The sequence below is a fragment of the Choloepus didactylus genome, chromosome 8 (genome assembly GCF_015220235.1).
Source record: "Choloepus didactylus isolate mChoDid1 chromosome 8, mChoDid1.pri, whole genome shotgun sequence".
In the NCBI taxonomy this organism is placed as follows: Eukaryota; Metazoa; Chordata; class Mammalia; order Pilosa; family Megalonychidae; genus Choloepus; species Choloepus didactylus.
Window position 1 is genome coordinate 67,053,352 of NC_051314.1, and position 23,487 is coordinate 67,076,838.

The window sequence follows — 23,487 nt, forward strand, 5'->3', positions numbered from 1 at the left end:
CTAGAGTAAATAGAACAAATGACAGCTCTAAATTTTTGCATTTGGGAGGTAGATTTCATAACCACCTTCTGTCCTTGAGGCTTGAGATAAGTGTATGGCCTCTTAAACTGAAACTCACACTGATGTCAATAGGTCTTCAAAGGATAGAGAGATACAAAGGATGCTTATGTAATTATCATTTATGTGATAAAAACAGCTTTGCAGGGTAGGTATTTTTCCTCAGCTTAATTTACCCAAGCTCACAGAAATAGAGTCACGATTTGAATGAAGATCTGGCTTTGAAGCCAACTTTCTGTTACACTGTTGATTCTGTGATCTATGAAATATTTTTCCACCCAGCTCATCATATATCTGAGTGCCTGGTCTGCCTGGTAATAAATAAGCTTGGTTATGAAAATATGAAAGGAAATTAGTCTATTCCTATCTTCCAGGAATTTATGTAGATAGTTGAAAAAGATAATTTGCCCTTGGTACCCTCAGTTACAGGGAAACTAGCGTCACACTAAGGGGGACGTGTTAACTGTTCCTGAAGCAGCTTCTTGTCCCATTCTACGGCATGGCTGGTGGAAAAGAAGAAAAAAGAGGTCTACTGTTTTTGCATCTCATTTAACTATTTCCAGCATGGCTGTGGTAGCCAGCCTTCACCATGGCTCCCAGTGATCCTTGGGGAGCCCCCTCCCATACTGCATTAAGATTAGTCTGTGTGACCAATAGAAAAGGTTGCAAGCAGTAATGTGTGACTTCTGAAGCTAGGTTCTGAAAAACATGGCTACTTGACCTTGCTGTCTTGATCAGTCTCTCTGGGGGAAACCTGCTGCCATATTGTGGGCAAGCCCAAGCAGTACCATGGAGTGGTCCACATTGTGGGGCAGCGAGGCCTCTTGCAAACAACCAGCCCCACTTGCCAGCCACGTGTAAGTGAACCATCTTGGAAGCAGATCCTCCAGCCCATCAATACTTTGGATGACTGCAGCCCTGGCTGACATCTTAACCACGACCTTCTAAGAGACCCCAAGCCAGCACCACCCAGCAAAGCTGCTCCCAAACTCTTACCCCACAGAAACAATGTGCGATAATAAATGCTTAATGCTGTTTCAAGCTACTGAGTTTTGGGGTAATTTGTTCTGCAGCAAAACATAACTAATACACTGGCGAAGAATGATTTACCAACAGAGAAAGTGGGACAGGCTTTTTGCCATAACCCATCCAATTGTGGGTACCTGGGGCAGGGCAAATTTCTCCAAAGGAGAAAAAGAAATGCATTACATGTTCAAAGAATGTAACTGAACACTGATTCCCAGCTATTGTTACTAAAACCAAGTAGAGGTGTTTTTATGCTTTTTGTTTGTTTGTTTGTTAGAATGGTTGCTAAAATGTTCACAACACATGTTGGAAAATATTTTAATGGACTCTCTTGGCTGGCAGGCTCCAGTCACAAATCTGAGTCTCTCCAGCGGGTCGCCATAACTCACAAAAGCCGATGTGGTGGAAAGCAGCAGCACGGGATAAGATGTTTTTTAGCAGCTGCAGCATGCCAAGATTCTGGCTTGATTTCCAAGGCACCTGTTGTCCAAATCAAGATCGTCGGTCAGGACTCCATTGCCTCCTCCCGATGCTGGGAAAGTAGCTCAGATCCACAGTGGTTTCTGTGTCTGCTTAAGTCTCTAGGAAACTGGCTGCTTTATGTACTTCTCTTCCTCAGCAGCCCTAGTACCCAGCTTCTCCCAGATTAGGTGAGCAGCAACTATTAGGCCTCAGATTGACATGACAACTTGAATGCTTTGTAGCAGTCTGGAATGAGTGATGATTGATTTTCAGTCACCCATCAGGGCATCCTTCAGCCTTAGACTATGCTTTCATGGATGCTCCCACAGAGAATAAAGCCCATGGCATCCAGTTGTCCTCTGCACAGGTGGTAAAAATGAAAACTGTACCCCCAGTCATCCTGGCCCCTTTTCCTTTTAAAAGAGTTTAGCCAGTGACATACATTTACTGCATGAGGAGAGTCAGGAAGTACAGTTCAGCATCTGCCTGTAGAGGAGCCCATTCCTGTGCCAAGCTGCTCAAGTGGCTGTTTCCAGACATGACTATGAAATGTTTAGTTCCATGAATTTTATGCCCTGCAGCTAGAAGAGAGATAAAATGAGTCAAAGATACAGTCCAGAAATCGCCAAGGAGGTTACTTTCTGGGGGAAGAATTCAGATGCATGGAAACGCTGCCCAGAAACAAAGGCCCAGGCCCCAGACTGCACCTGTGTGCAGCCCTCTGGTTCGGATCACTCAGCCGTACTCCCTGCCTTACACTGACAGTATGGCTCACACCTAGTCCCAGCTGCTCTGAGCACTTTGGCTCCAACTTGTCAGGGAAGAAAGACAATACCTTGTGACTATTTACTGGAAACACAAGGGAAGGCACTAAATGTTGATTTCTTTATCTATCAATTACCCTAGAATCTTAAGTGTTTTGCTTTTAACCTCCCTTCCCTGAGAAAGAATTAAAAAAAAAAAATTTTTTTTTAAGTTATTTTCTGCTTACCAGGTACATTTGGACTATAAGATATGTTGCTCTTGGAAATTGGCACCTAGGATGCTTCCAGATGAATTTTAGTGTCAGCATGATAGGTAAGCATCTTGACCCACTAGTAGAGCAGTCATTTCATATTCACTATCTAATTTAGTCCCTACAACACTGGGTTTGGTTACTGTGCTGGTTTGAAGCTGTTATGGACCCCAGAAGAGCCATGATCTTTTAATCCAATCTTGTGGGTGGGACCTTTTGATTGAATGTTTCCATGGAGATGTGACCCACCCAACTGTGGGTGAGACCTTTTTATTAGCTCATTTTCATGGAGATGTGAACCCGCCCATTCAGGGTGGGTCTTAATTGGTTTACTGGAGTCCTTTAAGAGAGCTCACAGAGAATAGGAGATCACAGAAGCTGAGAGAGACATTTTGGAGAGAAGCTAAAATATGTAATCCAGAGTTTGCCCCCAGGAGAAGCTAAAAGCTGACACAGACCCAGAAGCTTGGAGACCCTGGGAGATGCATACAAAACGATGTTTGGAGATGCTAAGCTAGAGATGAAGCCCAGAGTTTGCCCAGGAGAAGCTAAGAGAGGAACCCTAGGGGCTTACAGAGAAACGTATAGGAGCTGAGAATGAGAAGCTAAGAGACAGAATCCCAGAGACATTTTGGAGAATGTCATTTTGAAACCAGAATCAGGGAGCAAAGGACCAGCAGATGCCAGCCACGTGCCTTCCCAGCTGACAGAAGTGTTCCAGACGCCATCGGCCTTTCTTCAGTGAAGGTATCTTCTTGTTGATGCCTTACTTTGGGCACTTTTAGGGCCTTAGAACTATAAATCTGTAACTTAATAAATCCCCTTTATAAAAGCCAATACATTTCTGCTGTTTTGCATAATGGCAGCTCAAAACGGAACAGTCACGTACCCTGTCAATTTCCCCCATACAACAGAACCTCTAAATGAAGACACAAGTAGATGTTTCGGTGTAACTTAGTATAACCACTTAAATGGAAAAGTAATGAACAAAAAATAGACGATTTTCTTAAAAAAAAATGATGATGATGAAACACTGACATTGAAATAGTCCTCTCATTTCCCACAAATCCCAACTGCACCAAAACAGGCCTGCTTTCAGATAAACTACCTATTACTGGCAGCCTAACAAATCTTTAATAGGGAGTTTATCTGAAAAATCAGGCAGAGTTTACAGGAAAAGACCATGGAGAATCTCCCGTCCAGGCTCTTAACACCACTGACAAAGTGGCCTTGGGTAAGCTGCTGAACCTCTGTCTCTAGTTTTCCCACCTGTAAAATGGGTATAGTAACAGCACTTAATTCCACAGGGGAGTACATGAGTTAATACACACTAAGCTCTGAGAATAGTACCCGGCACCATGTAAGCACTATATACACTGTGGGAAACTGAGTCTTCCATGTTGCCTGAGGCATATCTAGGGTGATGGCTTAGAGCGCTGAGCTGCAGGCCTGCATAGAATGCCATGCAGGCCCGCCCTGTAAAGATGTGTAACTTGTAACTAACTTGTAACTATGATAACGCTATACACCTGATGAAAGTCTTGTGATTATGACTTTCCTGATGTAAACAAGATGTACACACCCGATGTAACTACACCTAATGTACCTCGAGCATATGCACGTGATCTGCTCTGATAAATGGCTGGAGCAAAGATGCACTGGCGTCCACTCGCCCTAGAGGCAGTGGGCCCCCTGCTCCCTTAACTCTTAGCTTTGTGTCCGTGTCTCATTCCTGCGTCGCCCTGTCAGCAATAATACGCATTTGCTATTATAGTATAGGCTTTCCCCCTCTGAAAAAGCAAAATAGCCTCTCAAATGCAGTTTAAAATTCTTCATTACTGATTTTGCAACATGAGAATATTTACCTTAATGGTTATCAATTGGTGACAAATTCTGAAAAGCAGGCTAGGGCAGAAAGTTAACTCCCCTTATGGGGTAAATTTCCAAAACACTCACTCTCTACCTTGGGTCATGTGTAACCCAGGCTTGAACTACCAAATGAAATTCCCCTGCACATTTCAAAGGAAAAGGATGTCTATATGGAGCCATAATTTTCTCTCATTATATTTTCACTTCTAAAGCAGCTATTGCACTTGAAAGGTTTTCCCCTCACTGAGAGGTGCCAGCCTCGCTTCTATCATGCCAGTCCCTCCAGAGGGCAGTCTAGTAGTAAAACACTTACCTACAGCTGGTGTGGATGTGTAGAAAGATGAGAAAGCAGTGGTGAGAACAGGATGCCTCAGCTAAGGGAAATCTTCTCTTACCAATACCACTTTTGTCCACAAAACAATCCCCCCTCCCTAAGAAATCCCTCAGACGGACTTTGAAGGAACTGACCATGTCCTACTTTGACAGTGGTCACAGGAATAATTTTTAAAACTGCATGCTTTATACATTTTTGAAAGTGTGATATATTTCACAATTAAAACAACTGTTTTACATACAACAGGAATTTGTTGTATGGACTGACACTCAGCTAGGGCTGTTTTTCCCCAGAGAATAAAGCAAAGGGAGAAAAAATGACATTTGGGCAGAAATATGCCCTACCCAAACCTAGTGCAAGTTGTCACATTCTGGCATGTGTCCCTGTGTTTCTGCAAAAGAAGCTCATACCACTCCCGGGACCTCTTTTTACTGGTAAATTGTCATAAATAAAAACACACAAATGTCAACTAAAAACTGCAGTTTTTAATAATGGAAACAATTGGCCATTCCAGAAACAATTTTAGGGGAAAAAAACCTTCCCTATAAAAAATAAAATTAAACTCATCAAAATTATAAATATTATAACTTTCTACTTCTGCAATTTAAAATGCTCCCCTGCAATACTACCCCTTCACTTAATATCTTTCCTGTACCAGCACATATTGAAGAGAAAACAGTATTCCAGCAAAGCTTAGATAGCTTAACATAAGAATTTGTAAAATTAGTTTTAAAAATTTTTCTTTGGCCTTAGTGGCCTTTTTCTTCTTTTAAACATTAAAAATGCTGCTGCAGTAACCAGTGTTTAGGAGAGAACATCAGTCTTCCAAGAACCATGGACTGACAGAATTTCAATACAGTAAGTTTTCCAAATCACAACCTGTAGTGCACATGACAGTAACGAGGTTCTGGATAATACAGATGAGGATGCCTATTTTAGACAAGCTACTTCAAGTAAAAAAAAAAAAATTTCACAGATACCCATCAGCTACCACTTTAAGTTCTAACAGTGTCTTAGTCTGAGAAACAAATGCTTCACAAAATATAAACTTACTTATGAACAGGATGGGTAATTAAAAGACCAGATGGTTGGTAACAGGATACTCAAACCCAAGCCACAGTCTGAATAGTAAAACCAGTATAAAAATCACGAAAGCATTCCCTGAACGATAAAGTGATGGGTGACAATGTCACTAAAACCGCATCAATGCACTAAAAAGAAATTACATGCAAAATTAAACAAGATGTGCCATACATATTTTATAGCTAGTTCTACTTTTTTTTTTTTTTTAACTTTCCTTAAAAGCTTAGGAAGGGTATGATTTGTCTCAGCAACTTGTGTGACACAGCAAAAGCAACACTTAAATCTGCCTCCTACAAGATGGGTATTCTTCAAAAAGTCAGAAGAGAAACGTAATAAAAGGCACAGTTCACATAAGGCAAAGAACTGAAGCACCTTGGAATTTCAAAAAGAATCCATTAGGTGTCACAAACATGTTAACAATTCCTTGGGAATTTATAAACAAAAAATATCTAGACTAAAAATAGACTTAAGGCCTCTCTGGAACCACAGCATAACTTTCTCATTGTTCTCAGATAAATGGGTGCATAAAATGAGGTTATTTAACCTGATTTGAGGAAGGCTTCTATTGCACATGCATTTCTTTGGTTGGCAGAAACGTGCACTTACGTTAAAATAAATATTTCCATAAAGACCCTCTGTGGTGCGGCCAGCTGGGCACAGACCTCCCTGTCTTTCTTGCTGCGTTCCTACTTACAATCAAGTCATCTTTCAGAACCAAGGATCTGGTAGTACTTCTTTAATCAATACCCATGTTCTACATTATGCAAGAACCAACTTCAGTTTATAAAAGGGAGAAGGAAAAGGAAAGAGGAGAAAGAAAGGAAAGAAAAAGGAAAAACAAAGGAAGGGAGGAATAAAAAGAATGATTGTCACTAAAGTTTTCTGAGTCCTTAACTTGATAAACCTCATAGCTAACAATCAAGGAAAAAAAATAGCTGTTCCCAACCCTTCCCTCTTACCCAAACTCCTTTATAACCTTGAAAACCACCTTGGGGAAAAACTACAACTTAACTGGAGTTAGCAAATGGTCCTAAGTCCTTAGAAACTGCTCCACCTACCCAGAGTAGCTACACCAATTAGACTTTCCACTGCATAAGGGAAAAAACAGAGCAAGTAGCGCAACCCAAAAAGTCAGATCCAACTGCCTGTAAGGCTCATCTCTAGCCGCGTCTGTGGGATCCACCTGTCTGATGCCAGATTCTCCTTGTACCTCCAGAGTTGATGAATTCCTCCTTTAGGCTTAGCTCCTACCTTCCTAATACCCATTAGGGAATTAAGCAATACTAGAATGGATTCAACAACTCAAAACTGGATGTTTTTATACTTGTTTACATGCAAATACACTTGTCTCCTTTACCATGAACTTAATAAACCACGTGATCCCGTCCTCAGAGCCCTCTACTCAGGCCTTCTTACAAACTTGCTCTTTACTTTCTTTGTCAGATTCCTACAAAATCCTTCACAAAGTCCAAGTTCCTAGCTTCCTGTGCCTTTCAATTCACATGGATGACTTCCTTTGACATAAAAAAAAATGGTACAAAACAAAAAACAGGTAGTTTCAACATAGAGTAAGTATTCAAATAGATTCCTTGTTAAGCTTTTAAAAAATCATTTGCACATCCTAAGCTTAACATCATCATATCATCATCACATAATTAAAATCGCAAAAAAGGGGTGGGGTGGGGGGTGTGGATGGCAGGGGAGAGACAGGGTTGATGCTTCAAAGCACTCTAGAATGCTGCCTAACCATGACCACAGATTCACAGCTTGCAGAGACATAACACCGCGAGGCTATAACTTAAGGAGCTTGCTGAGGCCCTTACACAGGATACTTAAGCTGCAGGATGCTGTGTGACCTGGTTTTGGGAACTAAGTCTAGAGATATGGAGGAGAAGACCCTTGCATCATGGGGCAAGAAAACAGCCCTCCGACGAGAGAGATGCCTGCTGCTGTTGTATACGTAGTTGAGCACGTTGCACATGCTCTGACAAGCCTGCACAGTTCCTGAGTGGCCGTGAGCCCCATGCTTTAATCAGGTTTCCACACCTCGCTGAGGGCTTCTTCAAGCTTGTGTCTGTAGGCCATATAGCGCTTCTTCAGGTTCTGCAGCTGCTCATCTTCTTCCTTGTCCAAGATGCGCAAGAAATTCTGTAGTTCTGGAAGGCTGAAGGCTTCCCACTGGGAAAGGACACACAAAGAAAAAGGCAGGTACTGAAGTCAGAGTCAAGACTTAGGAATGCAGATCGTGAGCATACAGAGGTGAGGCTGCCCTTCCCCTTCCTCCCTCACAGCCCAATGCCTCAGAGGAATTGATTCACAAGAGAAGCCTGTCACCAGCTGTACCCAACTGCCACTGTCACCTCAGCTCACTCCAAACAACCTCCTGCTCTTCTCTAAAATGGCTCTCACTAATGTTAAAGACCTCTACATCCCTAACTCCATTAGACACTTCCACTTCTCACTTCATTTGATCCCCAGAAGCACTAGAAACAACTCATCTCTCCTTCCATTGTAAAACATGCTTCCCTTTAGCTGGAGTCATTGTCTCTACCTTCTTTCTCACCTCCACAGCCAATCTTATCACCTCCTACACACTTCTCCAATTGGCCTCATTTTCTCCATCTCTGTTGCCACCCAGCTACCACTATCATCTTTCTCCTGGACCCTTCTGATAGCCTTCTACCTGGCCTCCTCACTCAACTCCTTCCTATATTCCCCACCACCCACCTGTTCCCCTAAACAGCCAGCCAGAGTGCTCTTTGTAAAGTGCAAATCTGGCGACACCTCGGCTTCCCTTATTCAGCACAGTTCTCTCCAGCCCCATTCCCCTCACACTGTCTTCATACACTAATTCAAGTGGCTTCACACATGTTCTCCCCTACACCACTCTTCCTGGCTAATTCCTACTTGCCCTTCAAGTCTCAACTTAAATGCCACTTTCTCCAAGAAGCCTTCCCTGATTTTCCCCCACCCTTGACACTCAGGACTAAGTCTACTGTAAGATGTCACCAACAATGGTAGTACAATATTGTGAATGTAATTAACACCACTGAAATGCATACTTGAAAGTGGTTAAATTGGGAAATGTTACATTGTATATATTATCACAATAGAATTTTTTTAAAAGGAAGATCCCACTGAACCCTAGTACCCTTGATCACAACCAACATTTAAAAATTGTAGTGATGATTTACTTAGTATCTATCTCACCTATACCTTACCTTCACTGTACTTGTCACTATTTTAGGATCTGTCTCTTGCCCTGGAGTCTCTGAGTTCTGTTTCTCTAACATTTAGCCTAGTACCTGGCACTTAGCAGGGACCAAATGAATGTTTGTTTATTTGTTTGTTTGTTTTAATTAAAGCCTGAATGTCAAGGAGGGTTATTTGGCATCATCTAGGAGGTCTTTTCAAACTACATGTCCCCACTTCCCAAAAGGGGGACCTGGGTCCTGGATGAAATCACCACCACAGCCTGGAAACAATTTCCGATGGGGACTCACCAGGTATGTCAGTAGGGAAAGGTCTGAAAACAACTTAATAAAAATGAATTGGAGGAACTTTCGGGGAGGCTGGCAGAGTAGGGAGCTCCAAGACTCAGTCCTTCCACCAAAGCAGCTATTAAACAGGCAGGAATGATCTGAAACATTTGTTTATGACATCCAGAGGCCAGAAGAACACTGTAAGGCATCCAGGGAAGAGCAGGAGGAAGATGCTAATAAACTATGTTAAAGAACAGCGAGTTGCTCTCTCCGCGCAGCGCCCACCAGCGTCTATCCCCCACACTTGCCACAGGCCACCCTGGGGACCAGTCCCTGGCTAGCTCACTGGGGCAGAAAGGGACATAAAAATCCTCTTCCCTAAGAACAGGGGTGGGCACAGATGATCACTGATCATGGCTTTTGATTAGTGAATTCAGATCACTAGATCCCTGCTCTGAGCTAGTATTACAACCCACCTGGACAAAGGGTTGGCAGCCATTGTTTCACCTCCAGGGTGGTGGAGATTTAAAGACACAGGGCTTCCTCGGGGCTCCAGGGACAGTTAACTGAAGGACTGCATTTGCTGGGCAGGCAGGAGAGCACAGTTTTCGGGAGCTGTCAAAGAGGCGTTTGGCGCCCTTCCTGATCCCATCCCCAGGACACTTTGGACTGGTCTGTGTCTCCTTCCTGGATCCCTGACCCTGTCTTGGCTGGGAAAAACTGACTTGGGAAAGTTCTCTCCTGGGTGACCCTCCTCCCAGAATTTGCCCTCCAGGCAAAAGCAGCTAGAGGCAATGAAAGGAGAGTTAACACAAACAAACAAAAAACACTATAAAGGCAAAACAAAAACAAACAGAATAGATCAAGATTCCCAGAGAACAGAGGAAAGGAAGTTTTCTCCTGGAAGAGACAACTGCACAAAAAGCACAATCTTAAAAACTGAACTACATATCCAGGGCAAGAGTCAAATGAGGAAGAGCTCTACAAATCTGATCAGTTAAACGCAGAAACTCTAAAGGTATAGAACAAGGCATATTAAGTATCAAAGAAGAGGCTTAACACAAAGCCAATCAACAATAAAACCCCGGACAAGAGAGAGAAAGTAACCTTCAGCGTAAACTCATCAAGATAATCAGATGCCCAGACACCAGCAATTACAAGCCATACTAAGAAATGGGAAGATATGACCCAGCCAAGGGAACAAATTAAAACTTCAGAGGAGACACAGAATTTGGAATAAAACTAATCAAAGATATTCAAATAAATCTCCTAAATCAATTCACAATGAAGGAAAATATGCCTAAAGAGATCAAGGATATTAAGAAGACAATAAGTGAACATAAAGAAACATTTCAAAGTTTATAAAGAAACATAACAGAAATTACAGGGATGAAAGGCAAAATAGAAGAGACTAAAAAATACACTAGAGGCATCAAACAGAAGATTTGAACAGGCAGAAGAAAGAGTCAATAAACCAGAAAACAAGAAAATTGAAATCTTACAGAGAAGAGAGAGAGAAAAAAGAATGGAAAAATTCAAGCAGTGTGCCAGAGATTTGAATGACAGCACGAAGCACACAAACATGTGTCACGGATGTCCCAGAAGAAGGGAACATGGGCAGAGAGAATATCTGAGGAAATAATGGACGAAAATTTCCCAACTCTTATGAAAGACATAAATATATATGTTCAAGGTGCGCAACATATGCCAGACAGAATAAATCCTAATAGACTTACTCCAAGAAACATACTAATCAGAATGTCAAATGCCAAAGATAAAGAGAGAATTCTGAAAGCAGCAAGAGAAAAGTGATTTGTCACATATGAGGAATGCTCAATAAGACCAAGTGCTGATTTCTCATCAGAAACCATGGAGGCAAGAAGACAGAGATATGTTATATTTAAGGTACTAAATCTTGAAATCTTTTCAGAAGATTGTCACTGCCAGGCAAGAATTTTTTATCTGACAAAACTGTCCTTCAAAAATGAAGGAAAGTTTAAAATATTCACAGGTAAACAGAAACTGAGAGGTCATCAACAAGAGACCTGCCCCTACAAGAAATCCTAAAGGGGGTCCTGTAAGCTGAAAGGAAAAGACAGGAGAGAGAGGCTTAGAGGAGAGTATAGAAATGAAGAGTGTCAGTAAGGGTAACTGAAAGGGTAAAGGAGAGGCAAAAATAAGATATGATACCTTTCTTAGGATAAAGGGGTAAAGATAAAATGGATAAAATGGGTGAAGTAAGTACTGCCTTCACAGTAATAACATAGGATGTTAATGGATTAAACTCCCCAATAAAAGACATAGATTGGCAGAATGGATAAAAAAGCATGATCCAACTATATGTCGTTTACAGGAGACTCACCACCTAAGCCTCAAAGACACAAATAGGTTGAAAAAAGATAGTCCACGCAAATAGTAACCAAAAAATAGCTGGGGTAGCTACACTTACATCGGACAAAACAGACTTTAAATGCAAAACTGTTCTAAACGACAAAGAGGAAGGACACTGTGCCAGTTTGGATGTCCCCCAAAATGCCATACTCTTTGAAGCAATCTTGTGGGGCCAGACATATTAGTGTTGATTAGGTTGGAATCCTTTGATTGGATAATTTCCATGGAGATACAGACCCCATCCATTCAGAGAAGCTCTTAATTAAATCACTGGAGTCCTATATAAGAAGCTCAGACAGAAAAAGCTTGCTGCTGCAACTTACGGAGACATTTTGAAGACAGCTGTCGAAAGCAGAGTTTTGCTGATGCTTTGGAGGGACTTGCCCAGAGTTTGCCCCAAGAGGCTGACACAGAGACATTTTGGAGAACGCCATTTTGAAACACACATTGGGAGCAAGCAGATGCCAGCTACGTGCCTTCCCAGCTAACAGAGATTTTCCAGATTCAATGACCTTTCTTCAGTGAAGGTACCCTACTGTTGATGCCTTACCTTGGACACTTTATGACCTTAAGACTGTAACTGTGTAACCAGATAAACCCCCTTTATAAAAGCCAATCTATTTCTGGTATTTGCATTCTGACAGCATTAGCAAACCGGAACAGATACTATATATTAATAAAAGGGGCAATGCCCCAAGAAGAAATAACAACCATAAATATTTATGCACCTAACCAGGGTGCCCCAAAATACATGACGCAAACACTGGCAAAAATGAAGGAAGAAATAGTCGTCTCTACAATAATAGCTGGAGACTTCAATACTCCACTCTCATCAATAGATAGAACATCTATACAGAAGATCAATAAGGAAACAGAGATCTTGAATAATATGATAAATGAACTAGACCTAACAGATATATATAGAACATTGCACCCCAGAACAGCAGAATATACATTCTTCTCAAGTGCACATGGATCATTCTCTAGCATAACCACATGTTTGGTCACAAAAAGAGTCTCAACATTTTTAAAAAGATTGAAATCATACAAAGCACCTTCTCTAACCATAATGGAATAAAGCTGGAAATCAGTAACAGGCAGAGAACTGGAAAATTCACAAATATATATGGAGGTTAAACAACATGCTCTTAAACAGTGAGTGAAAGTAGAAACTGCAGGAGAAATCAGTAAATATCTTGAGATGAATGAAATCGAGAACACAACATATCAAAACTTATGGGCTGCAGTGAAGGCAATGCTGAGAAGGAAATTTATAGCCTAAACACCTACATTTAAAAAAATGCAGAAGCTAAAATCAAAGGCCTAACTAACTAAACACCTAGGGAAAGAAGAGCAAACTAATCCCAAAGCAAGCAAAAGGAAAGAAATTACAGATTAGAGCAGAAATAAATGAAATTGAGAACAACAACAACAACAAAAAATAGAATCAATAATACCAAAAGTTGTTTCTTTGAGATCAATAAAATTGACAAACCCGTAGCTAGACAAAGACAAAAAGAAAGATGCAACTATATAAAATCAGAAATGAGGGGGCTCATTTCCCCTGACCACAGAGAAACAAAAAAGATCATATGAAAAACTATACACCAACAAATTATACAATGTAGATGAAACTGACAATTTCCTAGACACACAACCTACAATGACTGAAGAAGAATTAGAAGACCTCAACAAACCAATTACAAGAGATTGACTCAGTCATCAAAACCTCCCAAGAAAGAAAAGCCCAGGACATCAAAAGTGAATTCTACCAATGATTTCAATGAGAATTAATACCAATCCTGCTCAACCTCTTCCAAAAAAAACAGAAGAGGAGGGAACACTACATAACTCATTCTATGAAGCCAACATCATCCTAATTACAAAGCCAAATAAAGATACTACAAGAGAAGAAAATTACAGACCTATTTATCTTATGAATGTAGATGCAAAAATCCTCACCAACATACTCGAACAGATATTTGCACACCAATGTTCCTAGCAGCATTATTCACAATTGCTGTAAGATGGAAGCAACCCAAGTGTCCATCAACTGATAAATGGATAAACAAAATGTGGTCTATACAAACAGCTGAAAAAGCAATGAAGGCCTGATGCATGTGACAACATGGAGGAACCTAGAGGACATTATGTTGACTGAAATAAGCAAGACACAAAAGGCCAATATTGTATGATCTCACTGTTATGGACTAATTATAATAAGTAAACTCAAGGAGTTAGAATCTAGAATATAGGCTACCAGGAGATAGTATGGGATTAGAAAACGGGAGTTGATGCATAACTTATACAGAATGCCTATTTAGGTTTGATGGTAAAGGTGTCAAAATGGATAGCGGTGATGGTAGCACATTATTGTGAGGGTAATCAACAGTGCTTAACTATAGAGGTGAATGTGGTTAAAAGGGGAAACTTTAGGATATATTTATCACTAGAATAAAAATTAGAAGATAAAACATAGGACTATACAACACAGTGACACCTACTAAAGATGATGGACAAGTTAACAGTACAAGTATAAGAACAGTTTCATGAATTATAACAATGTACAATATTAATACAGGTGTTAATAATAGGGTCGTACAATGGAGAAAATAACACCTAATGTGAATTATGGATAATAGACAATAGTACAATTTTAATAATCTTTCATCAATTTTAACAAAAGTAACTAATTGTTAAAAAAATAGAACAATAATTTGTAACAAAAGGCTATCATCAATTTAACAAATGTTCAACACCAATGCAAGGTGTTGGGGGTTGGGGGAGTGTATGGGAATCCTGTATTTTATGTATGATTGTTCTGTAAACCCACAACTTCCCTAATTTAATAATAATAATAAAAGAATGGAGAGGAGAATGAAAGAAAACAAAAGAATTCAATGATAGAAAGCTTCCTAGAGAGGAATTTTGAGCTGTTTATTAAACCATGGAATATGAGAGCAAAACTTTCAACATTCAAACACCCTGTTAATTTAAAAAAAGAAAAAAAAAAGAACATTTTATTTTTCACACGTTAAGTTCTCCAAAATAAAGACATTGAAAATAGCTTTTCCTTCCCATCTCCTGACAGCTATGGAAAGTTAACTTTAAATGAGCAAGAAACACCACACAGAGGTCCAAAAAGCAGTCTGCAACATTAAAAACACATTGCCAAAGTAAATTTTAAAACTCAAGTTAGCATAATTCCTTCCCAGATAATGACGCTCTAAGAGCTCTAGCTGCCACTAAACTATGTGCATTATTTAAAAGACCAATAATAAGAAAAGTAAAACGTTAAGATTATGCTAAGTCAGCTTAGGCTTTCAGAGCAATCATGCCATACGCCAAGCTGCAAACCCAAATTAGACTTCTGCACCCAGCTTCCTTCCCCAAAATGAGAACCTGAATTTAAATGCTTCAAAATATCAGAATAAATCAAAAGTCACTTCAAAAATATATAAAATCACTGTCTTCCTAAAACTCCCCTAAATAAAGTTCTAATTTTACACTTTACATATAAAGTTAATACCCTACAAACCAAGTTCACATCATTTCTCATTTGTGACTCAAAATCACATTTTATAGTCTTAAGTCCCATTTTACATGAGACTTAATGAGGACTGAAAGATGAGACACCTTGTTAATCTAACGGGATGCAGCAGCAAGTTGAGTCCTGGTTCCCTAACTTTTACCTGGAAACCCTAGCCTCACTGCATTGCAAACTGCCCTACATGGACATTTCATATGATTTCCTATTCTTCCAGACAAGCAAAACTGAGGACCCGTGTCATTTTAAAGTTGACACCTGATCTAGGGCAGGTCGACAATACTTTTTCCTTCAACTCTGAACTGGCCTAAATACAACCCCTCCCTGGAGAGAATGGCAGATGATGTATATATAAACATAATTTCTTAATCACTTAACTGGGCAGGGGGCAAAAGACCGTAGGAAGAAAACAATCTTTCTATCTTTTACAGTAAAGAGATTAAATTTCCTTTTATTTCCCTTTAGAATAAATTAGCTTGGAGACTTGTGTTAGTAGCAAACATATGGAGAGTGTCAACTTTCAAAGTTCAGCTTGATTAGAGTACTTTGGAAGCGGAAGGGGTAAAAACGACTCTGGGTGGAGATCAAGTAAAAAATGTGATCGCCTTCCACCTCTGAAAATTTCAGATCAGCGTAATACTTTAAGCGAATTTTACTACAGACTAACTTTGGGTTGATTTCTGACAATTCAGAAACACACAGAAAGCCATATTCCATTGGACTATCTCTCCTTGACAGACAACGAGACAGACAGACACACAGACATACACTCTGTCTCTTTCACTCTTTGCCCACCCTGCCCAGTGGTAAAGTCACTACACTAGAGCAACAAAACAGGGTCAGTTGTTCTGTATAGTTGAAGAAAATAATGAACAATCACTCACCTCTCCAATGTCATGCTCACGAAGAACAAAACTAAGTGTATCTGTCCTGGGCCCTGCTACCAAACGCAGATGGAGCGGATGTTCCCGGTCTGACAGCTTGCAGGCGTAGACTGGGTAAGGAAACAAACTGCATGTCATGCACACACTAAACCATCTAAACCACCTTCCTATTACCATCCCCTCCTCCAGATAACGTTAACAGTCCATATTACTTCTCACAATTCTCCTCCTCTTATTACCAATAGCCCATAGGGATGAAATCTATTTACTATTTCCTTTCTATCCACACAATATAAACTGCACCTTTATTAAGAAGGAAATTTAAATGAGTATTAATGCAAAAATATAGTTATAATCAGTTCTACTCCTCCTTTTAGAAAGCAATAAGAATCTAAACTGTGCAACTGCTTTTATATATATATATATAAATAATCAAAAAACATGAAATCAGAGCTCTTCTAGTAAAACTCTCTCTTCTCAGATGAATATTTAGGATTCATGGCCTCCAACAAACTAAACAGAATTCAAGTTCTGGTGGCTTCAAACAGCTTTATGTGTGTCATGCTACACACATGGGGACTGACACTGCCTGCCATGTTCAAAGATCTGCCAGCCATGAAGGTAATATTTCAATGGGATGCTATTACTGTCAGATTGTGCAGCTAAAGGCCAGGTGAGCAGGCAAAGAAGCTGGCAAGATGAAGATGCCACCTGAGCTCCTCAACATGATCTTGGCACTTTCAGATAAAATATACACATCACCAGCACATTAGTCTGCACTATGGGTGCCAATTTCCTGGCAGATATAACTCCCCCCTGCAACTAAACCTGTAGCTCCTGAGGACAGGAATCCAGGTCTACTCATTTCTATATTCCCCAGGGCCTGGCGCATGCTCTGCATGCAGTAAATGTATGCAGACTCAGCAACAAGCTGGGTCTAATCCCCATGCAACTAAAACACATTCCTGTCATGTCGAGATTAGTATATTTTCCTCTACAGATGCTTTAGGCTTTACTCAGAAAAACCAGAGAAAGCTTAGTTTATTGCTCACACATACACATCATTTTCAAATTAGCACTTAGTGAATAACTAAGTAACTGTTGTCTACCATTGTTAACAATTTCAGTGCAACTGTCTGACCTAGAATATCTTATTCAGTATCAAGCAGTAATTTAACATTCTCTTTCAATCATTTGAATGTGGGTATAAAGTTCAGACCAACAGAACCCAGATCAAAATGTTCTTCACCCATTTAAGGTGCTTCTGTGGGGAGGGACGCCACACATTCCAAGGTAACACTAAGCAAGCTAAGGAAGCAAGAACTCAGCACTGTGCCATTTATGTAGCCTGAACTATGCTGCAAAACACGTGTGCCTCCCTGTCCTCAAGGTCTCACAGAATTCAAGTCCACCAGCCCACTCCATAGTCAGATGCAGCTCAAATGTGGAGTGAGCAATGGAAGGCTTCAAGCACAGAGGCACACTTTTTGTCCAGAAGAACATTAAATGCAAAGCTATCCCCTTGCCCCTGTGTTCATCACAAAGTCCTACACAAATGCCCACCATATGCAGATGCCTTCGAGCTCCCCCAGAATCACAACTGTCGAACTCAAAAACATGGACAGCAGTAAACAGTAAGCACATGCCGTGATCACCACGGCCTACAGAATCTGTCCTGGGGCTCTGACATAACTGACACAGATAAGTCGTCCTTCTGTTAATGTGGACAAAAGACACATATAAAAGCAGAGACCACTTTAATTTTAAGCGCAGAGGTATACCTTGATCTTCCCTGTGGCAACGCTTATAAAGTGCAAACTTGGCAGGGCTATCGGTCACGAGAAACTTCTTGAGCAGGGCTTCAATCACTTCCCCGACAGTGTTTGTGCTACTGATATGAAGTGTATTCATACAGCCATTGCTACTGGCAGCGAGTTTTCCAGGGTTCTGAGAAGACTGTGGGGGTTTGCAGAGTTCCATCTGTACTTTAATGAAGCCAGTGTAAATCCCATTTGAATTCTGAAGAAGAAAGAAAAGCAGGCATTTAGGTAGGCATTTTAGGGGAGGTATCAAAACTAAATAAACAGGAAGGTGAAACACTCTTTCTCTTGTTCTTTTCTTCCACAGATTGTGGCAGAACTTCACTAAAGACTTCCCCTTGGGAATGACCTCAGAGGGAGGTTAACCCACTCCAGCAAAGAGCTTCCAGAGGCAAGGTCTGTGGGGCAGATGCAGCCACCAAGATGCCTAATGGTGTGGCCGACTGGGTCCCAGACCCCAGATCACTCGTGCCTCCTTAGCCACGTGTGAAAGGTCAGGTCCCAGGTGTGAGGTTACAACTCCACTGCAACAGATTCTGGCCAAACTACAAAACTTACTATGGCTTGGGGGATATTTCTAGGCCAAATGCTTAAAGGAAACAGCAGTGGTCATGATTAGGACTTTGAAGTACCTACGTAAATAATGAGTTGACAGTAAGAAAACAGGCCATTTTTATTCCCAGTAGCTATTGTGATATGTACTAGATTACAAATTTTGCTTAAACATTTTTATACAGCATACATCCCATATAGTACGGAATATATTATGATGCCTCTCAGGCACCTCAAGCCACAATATTCTTAAAACAAATTCAAACTACAATGTGAACAACAGATATTATAGGCATGTGTCTTAAGTTATGGTAGGATTAAAAAAAATAATAACAATGGTTTTGTCTCTTTTTTTTTTTAATATTGAGTAGATTTAGAAAAAAACTTATTGTAGTGCTTTATGGAAACCTGTGTCTATGGGGAAAGAAAATATGGCAAGTAGGATTTTTCTCCTTTGATGAAAAATGTGTCTGTTGAAAAAGGAAAAAATAACACTGTTGGGATAATGAAGAATCATCTTGGAATTATCTGCCCCCCCCCACCCCCATCGTTGGTGAAGTCCCACTGGGGAAAGGAAAGGGATCCTTTATCACAAGGGTTTATATTTAAATGCTCCTTCCTCCCCCGGGGCTACAGAATTCAGTAGGGCCTGTTCTGAACAGGTCACTCTGTCCCTGGCTGAACTCCGTCCGTTCACAGCCAACAGACTGGGAAGCAGAGGTCCGAGGACCCCCAACACTGGCAGGCGACTCACAGAAGGTCACCAAGCAGGCGGGCCACGCAAAGCCGCAGGTTCAGGTCAGACGAACAGGAATAATCTAGCTCTGTTGTCAGCTCTGGTTTTATTGTCCTCAAGCCCTGTACCTTCTCCCTCCTACACCTTCTCTCCCCACTGTGCATAAACACTGTGGTACAACACTGTAGACCTGCAACAATAACACATAGGAAGCTGAACATTATATAATCTCATCTGAAGCTGACAAGCTGCTGAGAAAAACCCTAGCTCAACTGTATTCCAATCCACAGGCACAAAATCCTTTTCCTGATACTTTCACATTTGTTTTCACAAGATAAAACTTATCTGAGGTCTTGTTAGAATCTGATTTGCCATCTATATGTTAAACACACAATGATTACACTAGATGCTAAACACCCTTGGAGTGGGTCACAAAATCATTTTTAAAATAAATTTTTAAGAAAGAATTTCACTTTTTAAAGGACAAACCAGCAACTGGTTTTGAGATAAAGCTACTTCTAAATACAGATTAAATTAGAAAGATGCAGAAATTTTCTCTTTTCCTGTCCCACATACATTGACTTGCAGTGTTATTCAGAGATTTTCAAATACACAAATTGTAGTACCAACCACCTGTATTTGTCTTTTCACATGTGTCAACCAGAACAGTAAAGTGATTGCTTACCAAGGTCATCTTCAATTTGTCTGTGACTGCTAAATTGTATTTATGAACTTTCTCTTTGACTTCCTCTTTGGTGAGGTAATTCTGGGTTTCCTTCTCCTTCTCCACATCCTAGAAGAAAAACAATCCAGGCCACACGTGAGCAATCACAGGAAAAAAAAAAATGCAGATAAGCCAGAGATCTTTTTACATTCTACACACAAACCACGGTGCACTTTTCCTGAAATACACACACACACACACACACACACACACCCTCTCTCTCTTTCAAATCTTCAGCTCATCCACCAATTATGGTTCTCTTTTCTCCAGACTATAGTCTTCCTAAGGTATATATCAAATAAAACTGTTGTGTCAGTGGCTAAAAACAACACTTCATTAAATAGTATTTTGCAAAAAAAAAAAAACTGTCTTTGCTAAATTTCCCTTCTGCAAAAATACCATTTCTTCAGAGTACCGTTAGATTGGCCATTTCTATTTAAAAATATTTAAAGGCATACCAAAGGCTTCTCTTTAGCAGATTCTATTAACTTTATGGTCTTCATATAGCTTTACAATATTTATCAGCAAAAAGCATGGTAGTTAATAAATATTAACTGGCACTAACCACTGACCCGTCAAACTGTACAGAACTTCCAGAGGCTAATTTATCTGCCTAACAAATCCTCCTACCAAGATACAAGTGGCCAGACTTCCCCTGCCCCACTCCACTCCATCCCTGCCTCACCACACCCCATAGGGAAAAATATTTATAAAATCTTATCACTGTCAAGAATTCACTAATGGTTTATTTTCTAAAGAGCTTAAACATTCCATATCCTCCTGCAGCGACTAACATGATCACAGATGGCCAAACGTGTTTTGTGACATCAACAAAGTCAAGTATGCTAGGCACCTGACTTTATTGTATTTAATTTTCCCAGCAACCTGACCAAGGAAGTGTTACCATTCCCAGCTTCTGGATGAAGATATCAAATTCTAAGAAGTAAATGAACCTGCCAAAAGAAACTTTAATGTGATATGAAAGCAATGGAACTGCAGTTGGATCCCAAAACCCACCAACTCCAAACATTTACTGAGACCTCTCAATATGTCGTCCTCTCATTTAATCCTCACAATGATGAGCTAACAGTATCCCCATTTTACAGGTAAGGATAACTGAGACTTACAGAGGTCAAGAGGCTTGTCCAAGGACAACCCAACTAGTTAAAAGACCAAGTTCAATTTTAATCCAGCTGCTTTATATGCTCTTTCCACTAAATCAAAAAGGTCTCCACGGTTCTGGGTGTGGGTGTTTGAACACTTTGATAAGGAAAGGCTGTTTAATCAGATTCAAACCTGAGAAGCAACTCAGAAAAGAAGATGAAGGATCCTAAAAATCTTCAGGACAAAGAAAGGAAAAGCAATTAAAATCTGATGATTCCCCCAATAATTAAATAAATAAAACCTTTGAAAAGGTACATCATGCCATCCTCACAGCTGGATAGCTAACCAAGCAGACATATGTTCCCATCCACTTATGATGACCTCGTGTGATAAACACACGTGGAATGGCTACTAGAGAATTTGCATGAACACCATATCAAGTATAAAATGGTTCTTGATCCATTCAAGCCCCAAGTTCTTTGATATTTGAGCTTGAGAAAGGTGTGCTGACTAGAAGTTATCTCAGGAACTTTTCAATGGAAGCACCATCCTGGCAAGGTCTGACATATCAGCATATTGAGTAATGATGGAGAAATATCATTTCTGAACAAGATAACAGATTCATCCCCTAGCTTCAGGGGCAGACCTCAAAGTCCCCTGGGAACATTCTATCTGCCAGTATAAAATCCCAAAGCTGTCAGTGGCTGTGGATTAAAAGAATTTGTCTGAAGCCTCACGAGCTATTTCCAAAGAAATTTAAAACAAATACTGTACCTCTTCTGCTTGCCCAGTTCTTTTCAATCCACAATTAAATGGCTACCAGACAGAGCTAAAGAAGAAAATGAGGTGGTCTTTGATTCTTTATTAATTTTAAAGTATTAACTGTCCAAAGACTCTTTAATGCATATTCTAAAATGTGCACACATGACAAGAGACTTACAATTTCATAAATGTGGGATGTGAGGTTGACAGGGCAAAAGCACACTATTCCAGCAAGAGCAGAGCTCCAGTTCTGAGTCTGTCAACAACCAGTCTCATTCCCTGGGATGTCCTAACCTTTCTGAGCCTGTACCCTCATTTCATAAATGAAGGGACTGGAGTAGATCATCTCTAAGGTGCTTCCTGGTCTAATAAATAGGCTCTGGTTGCAAAGATGAGATGATGCTTTCACGGGTATGACTACTGGGGCAAGATGGTTCTATTTCAGGAATCAAGGAAACCAAAGACTCACCATTAATAACACATGAAATGGCTGTTACACGTATCCAGTAGCATATATATTCTCGGGGTTTACGACTTAAATAAGAAGTGAGAGTTCTGAGAATGAAAGAAGGGAAAGGAGTAAAGGGAACGATTAAGAGCCAAGAGCAGCGGTAGGTAAAGTGGGTCAATTCCTAATGACAGGCTTTGCTCATGCTATCAAACTTAGCCTTTTTTAAGCCCCCTAACATAAGCAGGCCAGAGGCAGCAGTCCCAAGAAGTTTGGGGAAAAATCATAAAAACAAGCCAGTCTAGAAAAAGAAACTTTTCCTGGATCATCCTCTTATAGATAACTGAGACATGCTTATGTGACAATTATCCTTCCTTCTCAAAGATTAAAAACCAAGGAAACTGTACGGAGCAATAATCGAGAAGACCTGCACCCAAGGAGCTTTACAATCCCTTCCAGGCTAAACAACTCAATCATGAGATCAAATGGGAAGTAAATCCCAGAAAGCGGCTAAAACCTAAAAAGCCATGATCTATATTTTTAAGTCAGCTAATGCAGCAGTCCCTACACCAGGCCACCAGACCATGCCTGTCCATTCAGCAAGTACTTGCTGAGCTCCTGCAGCTTGCTGGCGCCTGCCTAAGCATGGGGACCTCAGACACGACAAGGCAGACCCCACTCCTCCCTCCTGGTGCTTACCATCCACTAGCCCAGGCTGCGTATGAGTGAGAAATGTCAGAGCAAAAATTGCTTCAAGAATGAAAACCAAAGACTATTTCTCTGAGTGGAGAGGTCTGGTGGCAGTGGGAGAAGGCAAGGACATACAAGCTCAGACTCTGGCGTGGAAGACAGTGGTTTTATTTTATGTCAGATCTAGAGATTGACCCTTAATTTGGAAAACTTCCCAAAGTGACCCCCACCCCTTTCCTCTTACATAGGGAAGAATCCTCCCTCCCTTCCTCCAACTACACTGAACATTAATGGGAATCAAACGGAAAGGACAGCCTTTGAGAACACAGCTGTATTGGCAGGAAGGAGGGAGAGGGGAAAATGGAGCACATAAGGGGAAAGGAGGTACACAGGTGCAAAGGTTGAAAGCAAGAAGGAGAAGGTGAAAGAAAACTGTGGGGTGTGGAACAGATAAACACTGAGCATAAACACTAATTTTTAATTGTGATGGCAAGGAGAGGA

At 40.6% G+C, this 23,487-nt stretch overlaps 1 protein-coding gene across 1 annotated transcript in view; it reads right to left on the bottom strand.

Annotated features, from left to right (window-relative positions):
• Positions 1-5,228: 5,228 nt before the first annotated feature.
• The window catches only part of RASSF3 (Ras association domain family member 3), a 69,987-nt gene continuing 51,728 nt past the window's right edge, over positions 5,229-23,487 (bottom strand). The window contains exons 2-5 of the mRNA XM_037844995.1: positions 19,944-20,051; positions 17,932-18,169; positions 16,151-16,260; positions 5,229-8,024 (exon numbers count right to left, since the gene is read on the bottom strand). Coding sequence (XP_037700923.1) covers positions 7,875-8,024; positions 16,151-16,260; positions 17,932-18,169; positions 19,944-20,051 — 606 coding nt within the window. The 3' untranslated portion in view covers positions 5,229-7,874. The remainder of the gene's footprint in view (positions 8,025-16,150; positions 16,261-17,931; positions 18,170-19,943; positions 20,052-23,487) is intronic.